This window comes from Morus notabilis, unplaced genomic scaffold (genome assembly GCF_000414095.1).
Source record: "Morus notabilis unplaced genomic scaffold, ASM41409v2 Scaffold884, whole genome shotgun sequence".
In the NCBI taxonomy this organism is placed as follows: Eukaryota; Viridiplantae; Streptophyta; class Magnoliopsida; order Rosales; family Moraceae; genus Morus; species Morus notabilis.
In genome coordinates this window covers 392,101-403,333 of record NW_010361302.1, presented here as the reverse complement: position 1 = coordinate 403,333, position 11,233 = coordinate 392,101, and the positions used below count along the sequence as shown (strand labels likewise).

Below are 11,233 nucleotides of genomic sequence, written 5' to 3'. Positions count from 1 at the left end.
TTTAGAATTAATTTATCAATTAATTCACCCATGAATTAACTTTGAACCTTTCGTTACGGAAATAACACAAGTTACCAATGTGTAGGAAATACACCGTATCGTTACAGGAAATTATGTGAGCTAGCAAATTATATTATTGTATCATCCCCATAGGATATCCATAATCGACTTGAGGTCAAGTTCCATTTTACCTTCCCGATTACATTTATCTTATGTTCCATTATCATACTATCGGAAAAATACTATTCGTATCATTACAAATAGTAAACCATTAGATAACACAGAGTAGTCCAATGGCTGAGCGCTCATAGTTTCCAATCCACTGATAATGCATAAGAGGATATCATTGACTCTTTATAGGAGCTATGGATTCCACTATCTATGAATAACGAATCTACGCATACACGAGTCATACCCCCAATGTACCGGCAAGCATACCTTTACATAATGTCAGGATGTCTCCCTTTAGTACATCAAAGGATACAAGTCAAGTATACAGGTTCATCATCCATCTCAGGATTAAGATGACAACATATAATTCGTCAAAAGTGAATTGTTTTATTCAAATAGAATTATTAATTAAAACAATTCAACTTTGGTCCGATCCAATATAGATTTCACCATTAGAAACTATATCAATGTCTCCACCCATGGAGTCCCACCTCCGACGACCAAGACAAGCCGTCTCCGTTAGGAAGTAGACAACATAACAATCTTAACATAAATAAAGCGCCCAACTTTATTCGCTCGATTGTGGATCATAAGATTTAGACTATCATCTTTAGATTCTTGTCTTCCGCATGTTCTTCACATTACATGCATGACTTAAAGATTTAGAATGACAGTCTCAGACTTTCAGTTTGCTAATCATACATTCAACTATTATGAACATAAAGAGGACAATTCATAGATATATAAAATAAAAAAATCTTTATTAATAGTCAAAATATCTCAAAGAATATTGTTACATTTATTCCTAAGGGCATAAACGCTAACACATCTAACGTGACATCAAGCACTCGCCAGAGGGGACGAATCTATTTTAAGGAAAGCGTGGTTCACGTGCCTCGACATCCTTACCAATTTGTTTTCCAAGTTTGGTAGAAAAGTTGAATATATGTTGTAACAATTTTATTATTTTATTATTGTAAAAAGTTGTTATATATATTATTCTTCTTTGTATTATCCATATTATTGCTAACAGTCTTAAAACATATTTGATACAAAGGAGGACTTTACAGGAAGGAAAGAAAAGAATACGTTTTTTTGTTGTAGGAATCCTTTTTCCAATTTCCTTACTAACTTGAAAAATTTTATTTTTGAAGAAATGGCTGATAACATGAACGTGGTTGTTCCTGCTGGAAGCAACACTACGACGCCTGAGCCGTCACCTATGGGACAAACGTCCATCTCAGTCCCAACCCCTGCTTTGACCTCGACGCGGCCTTCACCGGTCTCGGTTCCTGTGAACCACAATGAGAAGCCTGATAAATTCAATAGGCTGAATTTTAAGACTTGGCCTCAAAAAATGTTGTTTTATCTAACGACATTAAATCTTGCGAGATTCTTGAAAGAGGACCCTCTTACTGTTAGAGAGGATGAAGTGGATGCTCAAGCATTCCACGCAGTTGATGCATGGAACCATTTTGACTTCTTGGTCGGAACTATATGCTGAACGGCTTGGCTGATAGGCTTTACAACGTGTACAGCTTAAAGAAAACAACTAAAGAATTATGGGAATCCTTGGACTAGAAATACAAGTCTAAGGACGCAGGTGCTAAGAAGTTCTTAGTGGGCCAATTCCTGAATTATAAGATGGTGGACTCAAGGACTGTTATTAGTCAAGTTCAAGAGCTGCAATTGATAATTCACGAGATACATGCTGAGGGAATGGCTATTAGTGAATCCTTTCAGGTAGATGCACTGGTTGATAAGCTACCCCCGTCTGAAAGGAGTTCAAGAGCTATCTAATGCACAAGAGGAAAGAGATGACCGTTGAGCAATTGATTGTCAGGCTTCGTATTGAAGAAGGCAATAAGTGGTCTGAGAAGAAGTTCTCCAATGAAACCGCAAGCTCTACTAAGGCTAATGTGGTGGAGCATGATGGCTCCAAAAAGAAAGGAAAGCCCGGATCCAAGTTGAGACTAAAGGAAGGAATTGTCAAGAAGAAATTCCAAGGGAAGTGCTTCAATTGCAACAAGGTTGGGCACAAGTCGGCAGACTGCAGGCTGCCGAAGCGAAACAAGGATAAGGAAGCCAATGTGGTGGACACCATGAACTTGGTCCATTCCAATCCAAAGGAGTGGTGGCTCGATACTGGGGCTACAAGACACATTTGTTGTGATCGGGCCGAGTTTGCTGATCTAGTTCCATTGGAAACTGGAGAGAAGCTTTGCATGGGCAACTCCGCAACTTCTGTGATCAAGGGCCAAGAACGGTGTTCTTGAAGATGACTTCGGGTAAGGAAGTGAAGCTCCACAACGTGCTATATGTGCCCGACATCCGGAAGAATCTCATATCCGGGACGATGCTTAGCATGCACGGCTTCAAGATGGTGTTTGAAGTCGATAAAATAGTTTTGTCTAAGATAGGAATGTATGTGAGGAGGAGTTATGTAAAGAATGACATGTGGAAAATGAATTTCATAGCTGTAAAACCAATAAAATGAATAAAAAGAAAGAGTCTTCCGTTTATATGCTTGAGTCTTCTAACTTATGGCATGGTAGACTATGATACATTAATTATGATACATTACGTAGATTAATTAACTTGGATCACATACCTGCATTTCATATTGATTCAAAACGTAAATGTGAAACTTGTGTAGAGGTAAAACTAATAAGGTTATCATTCCAAACAATAGAAAGGAACACTGAACCACTTGATCTAATACATAATGATGTTTGTGACTTAAAGTTTGTTCAAACTAGAGGTGGTAATAAGTATTTTATCACTTTCATATTGATGATAGCACAAAGTATTGCTATATATATTTGCTAAAAAGCAAAGATGAAGCTGTAGAGAAATTTGCTCTCTACAAGCAAGAAGTTGAAACCAACTTAATAAAAAGATTAAGATAGTAAGAAGTGGCCAAGGTGGTGAATATGTCAAACCATTTAGTGCACTATGTGCACAACATGAAATTATTTACGAAGTCACACCTCCATATTCTCTCTAGTCAAATGGCATTGCTGAACGAAAAAATCATACCTTAAAGGATATGATGAATGCAATGTTAATAAGTTCTGGGTTGCCACAGAACATGTGGGGGGGAAGCCATTTTATTGGCTAATCACCTTTTAAATAAGGTTTCATGAAAGAAAGTCGATAAGACCCCCTATGAATTGTGGAATGGAAGGAAACCTTCCTACAAATACTTGAAAGTGTAGGGGTGTTTGGCCAAGGTAATGGCATCAACGCCAAAGAAGATGAAGATAGGTCTGAAAACGGTTGATTGCATCTTCATTAGGTATGCTCATAATAGTAATGCATATCAGTTCCTTGTGCACGAGTCTAAAAATCCTTACATACACAAGAACACGATAATAGAGTCTAGGAATGCATCGTTCTTTGAACATGTATTTCAATGTAAGACTAAGGAAGATGAGCCAAGTTCGTCAAAATGAATTTTTGAGACTATTACAGAAGATAGTAGTCAAAATGCTGAAAACAATGAAAATGTGGAAACAGAGGAAGAGCCTAGACGAAGTAAAAGGGCGAGGATAGAAAAGTCTTTCGGACTGAATTTTCTAACCTATAAAGAAGCTATGAGTTATGAGCTGAACCTCAAACGTGTAAAGAAGCTGTGAGCTCAACTAAGGGTCTTTTATGGAAAAAACCATAAAGAGTGAGATAGATTCCATCTTACAAAATCATACTTGGAAACTAGTAGACCTTCCACCAGGAAATAAACTACTAGGTTCTAAATTGATTTTTAAACAAAAAATGAAGACAGATGGAACAATTGACAAGTATAAGGCCAGACTAGTAATAAAAGGTTACAGAGAATGAGAAGGCTTTGATTATTTTGACACATATTCTTCTGTGACGAGAATAACATCTATAAGGATGATACTAGCGATTTCTATCCTGCGGAATCTTGAAGTTCATCAAATGGATGTGAAGATAGCCTTTCTAAATGGAGATCTATAATAAGAAATCTACATGGAACAACCTGAGGGTTGTGTAGCTCCAGGACAAGAGAAGAAAGTCTGTAAATTGGTGAAGTCTTTGTACGGACTGAAACAAGCTCCAAAACAACGACATAAGAAATTTGACGATGTCATGATGTCAAATGGATTCAAAATCAACGAGTGTGACAAATGTGTTTATGTCAAGAATACAGACGACGATTATGTCATTATTTATCTGTATGTATACGACATAATAATTGTGGGTAACAATGATCGGATGGTCAAATCTACCAAACACATGTTGAACTCAAGGTTTGACATGAAATATATGGGACCGACTGATGTGATTTTGGGAATCAAAATCAAAAAGGTGTTTGATGGTCTCATATTGACTCAGTCACATTACGTGGGCAAGATACTTGACAAGTTTAGTAAAGACGATACTGGTATAGCCAGAACTTCGATTGATATAAGTCAACATCTGTCCAAAAATAGAAGAGAAATCATATTCCATGTGGAGTATGCTAGAGTGATTGGCAATCTGATGTACTTAATAAGCTGTACAAGACCAGATATTACCTTCACTGTAAGTAGATTGAGCATATTCACGAGTAACCCAGGATATGACCACTGGAAAGTAATTGTGAGAGTACTGAGGTACTTAAGATATACTCGTGCCTATGGACTGCATTACACAAGAGAACATGTTGTATTAGAAGGATACTCTGACGCAATTTGGATATTCGATACACTGGATTCTAAGGCTACCAGTGGATATGTATTCACCTTGGGTGGTGGAGCTATTTCATGGAAATCCTCTAAGCAAACAGTAATAACCAGATCCACGATGGAAGCTGAGTTTGTCGCTTTAGATAAATGTGGAGAAGAAACATAATGGCGTAGAAATTTCTTAAAGGATATTCTGGATTGGCCAAAACCTGTACCTGCAATTTATATACACAGTGATAGCCAATCAGCTATTGGTAGAGAACATAATATGATGTATAATGGTAAGTCTAGACATATACGTCATCGACATAATATCATTAGACAACTGATCTCAACGGGAGTCATAGCCATTGACTATATAAGGTCAAAAGACAATATTGCGGATCCGCTGACCAAAGGACTGAATAGAGATCAAGTTGAAAAAACATCGAGAGGAATAGGACTGAAGCCCATGGAATAAATAGGTCGAAGCAGTGGAACCCCAACATAGTTGACTGGAGATCTCAAGTTACAATTTGAATAAGTGGAATAAAGGCTTGTTCGTTTGCATCTAAACTCAAAAAAAATTTAAACTTAAGTTCATGTTTTTTTGTAAAATTTGAGTTTGAACTTGAGTTTGAACTTGAATTTTAACTTGACTTTAGGGTTAAAATCTGAGTTCAAGTTTCCCCTTCAACTCAAGTTCTTAAACTCAAACTCAAGTTCATAAATAATATTTTTCTATTCTTAAAAACGTTATAATTTTTTCATTTTAATTCCGATTGAGATGATTTTTTGTATGCGTTCACAACAAAGAGAAGAATAAAACTTCACCCATATACCCTATTAAAATTTTCTACCATCATTGAGTTTTTATTAAAATACTATCTAAATACAAACTCAAGTTTTGACCCACCTAAACACAAACTCAAAAAGATTCTCATCTCAAACCATAACTCAAATGTACACAACCAAAGACAAACTCAAGTTACAGCTTTTAACTCAAGTTATAACTTAAATTCAACTAAAGATCTACATTCAAATAATCATAACTCAAAAATACAACTGAACAAAAGTGCTTGTTGGGACCTTTTCAAAAATATTTTTCACGTTTTCTAAGAACCAAACAATAAAAATACTCTTGAGATACACATTTGGCACTACATCGTACGAAAAGTAAAATTGAAAACGTTTTCTAATTGCTCCAAAAAATACTGAGAATTTAAAAACAATCCATAATCATTTTTCTTTTCCATTTTCATTTTTCCTATCTCAATCCTTTTGTTTATTTTCTTTCCTCGACATGCCGAAGAAGGCCAAGAGCACGACAATGGCGATCCACGTCACCAGTGTCGCCGGCATCATCACCGCCAGAGCCGCCACCATCGAGACGACCCCGAACACCGCTCTGAGAAGCACGAACGTGTAAAAAGCGAGCCAACCGGAAGTTGACGACGACGATTTCGATTGCAGATTGTACCAAAAAAGTATAGATTTGAGAAAATTCCAAGAGGAGGTTAGGATTATTGCGTATACTAGGACAAATATGCATACCCATATTCGCCTTTTGCTCATGACTCTTAGGAATAGCATGTCCGAGGAAGGTGTTCTTTCTTGTTCTTCTTCCAGGTTATTAGCCATGGAAAGGGCTTCACTTTTTTTTGTTTTTTTTTTGTGGGTTTGATTTTGAGTTTTCTTTTGATCGCTCTAGATTTTTAGAGGAAAAAAGATTCAAGAATTTTACTTTGTGTTGCTCTGTTATATTGGCTTTGTTTTGTTTTGTTTTTTTTTTTTTTATGGGGTTGGTAGGATTTCTGAATTATGGGTTTTGTGTGTTGTCGGTGTTGGTGATTTTCTTTTACCTTTTTCAGAAGTGTGCGTAAGTAATATGCGTATGGTAATTAGTATCCTAATTATTTACTATTTACGTATGTTAAGACAACTGATAAGTAGTAAGTATAAAACATTTACATATAGAAGATATGTATATATTATATTAATTATTGGTATATTATAATCTCTAGATAAAACTACCAAATGCATTTTCAAAAATGATTCCTGTATGAGATTAAAGACGTTTTTATTTCTATTTTCATACACAAAGTAAAATCATTTTATAACGGACTCTAAATGCACTTTAAAAGTCTATTTGGTTATATTTTTTAAACGGTGTTTTCATAATTTAAAGAAGCCGAGGTAAGACAAATCTGCATCTATAATTTGTGATGCTCTCCTTGACTACATATCAGCTCAAAATACAACAACACAACATCGACTGAAGGGAGATGAGGCGGCCTTACATACAAGGCCAGTGACGATAAGTTTCGGGAAGTTAGTAAAGATATAGATTAGAAGAAGAGAGAGAGGAAAAAAATCAAAGTAAAATTAAACTTATATTTGGTGATAATGAGAGAAATGAGATAGAAAATTATTTTTCCTCTTTGTTGTTTTGTTGTTTAGTACAAGAAGAAGAAAAGAAAAAATTTACCTTCATATGGTATTAATCTATTTGAAGTTGAATCGGGAGGAAAGATAAAATATTATCTATAAAATTACTTTTTTTTAAGATATAAAATTATTTTTTACCTATAAATGATACTTGTACGGTTATTTGTCCTATTACTATAAAGTGAAAGTCATTACACTATCATTACTAATTAAAGCATTACTCAAGGTAAAGGAGGAATAGTATATTTTTAAAAGGAAAAATTAATAAGGGTCCGTTTAGTTCGCTGATTCGAGTTTTTAATTTGAGTTGAGATGTGATTTTATGTGAGAGTTTTTTATTGTACCAAAAAAGTTAGATGTGACTGTTTCTAAGAGTTTTTTACTGTAGTAAAACTCGAATTCTAAACTCAAATCGGTGAAGTGAACGGGGCCTAAATAAATTGAAAAAAAAAATAAGTATTTTTAAAAAATAAAAAGTAAAAGAAAGTATTAAAAGTAAGTAAAGGGGCAAAATTGTACTTTATGATCAAGATGCATGAATAGTAAACTTTCCCCTATAAACCGATTATATTGGAAAAGATAAAAATGAGTCAGCCTCGTAGCCTAAAATCTCAGTAATTATAGTAAATAGAATATTTTAAAAATAATTTTTAAGTAAAAGCATGTTTTTGAAATGATTGAAGTAAATAAATTACTAGTAAATATTTACTTTGACAGCGTAAATATTGTGTTTATAGGTTAGTATTGTATTTACGTGGGTAAATAAATATTTATCAGTTTACTTAAAAAATGTTTTTAAAATATTAGTTTTTTACCTTTTTATCCCTAAAAATGTCTCCTATTTTCTTTCTCACTTTTGTTTCCACCTGACCAAACAATCACCATAGGAGTTTTTCCTAACTTTTTCGCTCTACTCTTTCTTTTCCTCCCAATAATCCATCTTATTAAAGAGAACATGAGTAAATTGGGGCTTACGATACTATGATCTACACAAAAAGTTTAGGAGGACGTTTGGTTGATGGATTTAGAATCATGATTCAGAATTATTCTCGATTTACATGTGTTTTTTATGAGAGAAAATACTGTAGCGAGTCACGAACCATGATACGGATGCTAAGGTTTTTGGCCGACATATTTTTCAATAGTTTTAACATCGATGTTGTATGTCGATCCAAGTGTTAATTCCATAGCATGTGGCATATTTATATGATTATAATGTCCCAATGACTCTAGATTTTTTTTCTTGTAGTAGTCAATATATATATCGAAAGCCCATTATTGATGTTGAAACCGCAATAATAAAAAGAAAAAGGTTCAATCATTCAAGAAGAATTAGGAACGACATTGTTTTTGTAAAAGAAATTGGACAAATAAATTTTCTCCCAATTTAGGTCACTTTTCACTTTTTGTGTTTTCAATCTTAAAATCATCTTTTGCTTCCTTTGAACTTAAAATAGTTGTAACTTTCCCCTTTTACCACTTAAATTGACGAAATATCTGAGATGCCACTAGATTTGATGAGACAAATTTTACGAATTCTTCCTATGTTGAGTCACTTTTTTAGTTTGTTATTTGAATATAAAAGTTGTCATTTGAACCCCTTAAACTTTAAAATGCTAGCAAATTTACCCATTCATCATTTTAATGGATGAAAAAGCTAATTCAATGTTAAATTTGAAAAGATAAGAACATAATTTAAGCTAAAATCTAATTATGAAGTAATTACTGAGTTGTTTAGGTAGCGAATGGGGTTTTTGACAACCCCAAACACTCTCATGATCCAGCATTGCTTCCTTACTCATCTCCGTTCTTTGACTCATCCTACCCAACCCACATCACTATTGAGAAGCACCATAAATCAACATTCCTCAGGTATCTTGAAAGTGATATATATATATATATATATATATATGTATATATATATTGACATTTTTTTAGAATAATGATTACAGATCCTTACTCTCTAACCTCTACTGCAACCGCACCTTTATAACCTATATTACTCTTTTTGTAACTCATTAAATTTTTACATTTTAGGAGTAATTTTTATCAATTTAGCAGTATGAGTAGTTTTATGATTATTAATTAATTTTTTAATTAGCTCAAATTAAGTTGTAATCCTTAAATTTAGCATCACATTAACTTTTTGTTCCATTTAAATGACAACAAAGTAAAAGTTCCCACATTTAAATAAAAAAATTTAAGGAGGGCAAACTAGAAAAGTGAATTAAATTGGTGGATGGATAAAAATTGTCATTTTAAATTTAGTGCCAAGTTAGATTTTTTTTGTCAATTTAAGTGACAAAGGGGACAAATTTGCTAACATTTTAAAGTCGAAAAAGTGTCTCAATTTTTTAAAGAATTAACTCGTGACAAAAGAACTATGGACTTCTTATCTATATTAGCATTAATTGTCATTATTTATGACCGGCTATCTCCAAACATGCTAGATCAAAAGACACATTAAACGATATCTCACACTTAAAGATATCTAAAGACACAACTTATAAATATACAATCACTAGTTCACTCAGGAATAAAATGTTCACATAAATGATTATCAAAGCGAAGTTGATTTACTTAATTAGAGTTATCGTATAAATCAATTTCACTTTAAATCTAGTCTAATATATATGAATTTAATACATATATATTTATATATTTCTCTATTTAGAAAAGTGCATTCTAATGTGTTAGGATTTGTGCCCTATAAAATTAATACATTGGATATATTTTAGACATGTTTGGTTAATAAAGAATAATGTATTTATTTCATGTATTAATGTGTCATATTTATGTTCATTATATTATTAGTATGACACACAAACCAAAGTACTTTAGGGTATCAAAAATATATTATTTTTAACGTTAAAGTATCATTTTTGATATTATTAAAAAAGTAAAGGTAAATTTGAGATGTTTCGATATAAAATAGAGTATTAAAATGAATTTATCCTTATATGTAATGATCTTAATTTTGAAGTGGGTTCATGACTCTATATTTATAAGTCTTTTGATATACTAAAAATAATATTTTCAATGGTGATAAATTCTCACGCCGATATGTTGGAGGCATGATTTATAAGGTGAAAGCTTGATAAACATATAAGGAACTATAACAATTTCACCGAGAGTTAATATTATCATCTTAAAGGTATTATTTGGGAATTAGTAAAACATATTGAGGCAAATGATTCTCTAAGTATGTGTGTTATAAACAGTGATTTCCCTTTGGTAAATAATGCAACTTTGAGAGTTCCGTAATATGATATATAATAAAGAGTTCAGCTTCAAACTTTTAATGGATTAGCACCAAAGTTGATAATCAAATAGAAAAATTAATTGGTGATAAATTTATTTGTTGCTATTGTAGCTTGATAAACATTTGTGCTCATTTATTCTTATGAGCACTTTAGATGGAGAAAATTAAATGGTTCTCTTTAGTAATTAATTTTTCGTAGCCCTTGAGTGGCTGGGAAGAGGCAGTATCAATGTTGAAGAAAAGCTGAGTTGTCTTTATACACAATGATCTGTCAAAACGATAACAGTATAGAAGACTAGTTGGTTAAAGGCTTTTTCAAAATATTTTATTATATGTGTTTTCTCCCATTCTTCAGAGGTAATAAATTATCATATTTAATTTATTGTTCATAGTAATTAAAGTTAGATGTCTGATAAATAATAAAACTTTAAAAATTTTACTGCCTCACTCTGATTAATTTTTCCAACATAATGACCAACATAAACCATCTTCTTATTGAGATACACACACATTACAATCTTATCAGCAATAAAGTGCCCAATTTTATTTTATTGATTGCAGACTTTAATTTATACTGTTAACTCAAAATAATATCCTCTTGCATATATCATCATATATGTATATATAATTTTAAAGGATTAACAATTAAAGTGTTGGTGCTTTTTTTTTTTTTTTTTTTTTT

General features: G+C 32.8%; 1 protein-coding gene across 1 annotated transcript; it reads right to left on the bottom strand.

Annotated features, from left to right (window-relative positions):
• Window positions 1-6,113: 6,113 nt before the first annotated feature.
• LOC21400392 lies at window positions 6,114-6,482 on the bottom strand. The gene has a single exon (XM_010099277.1). It carries the CDS (start codon window positions 6,480-6,482, stop codon window positions 6,114-6,116), a length of 369 nt encoding a protein of 122 aa, XP_010097579.1.
• Window positions 6,483-11,233: the final 4,751 nt, after the last annotated feature.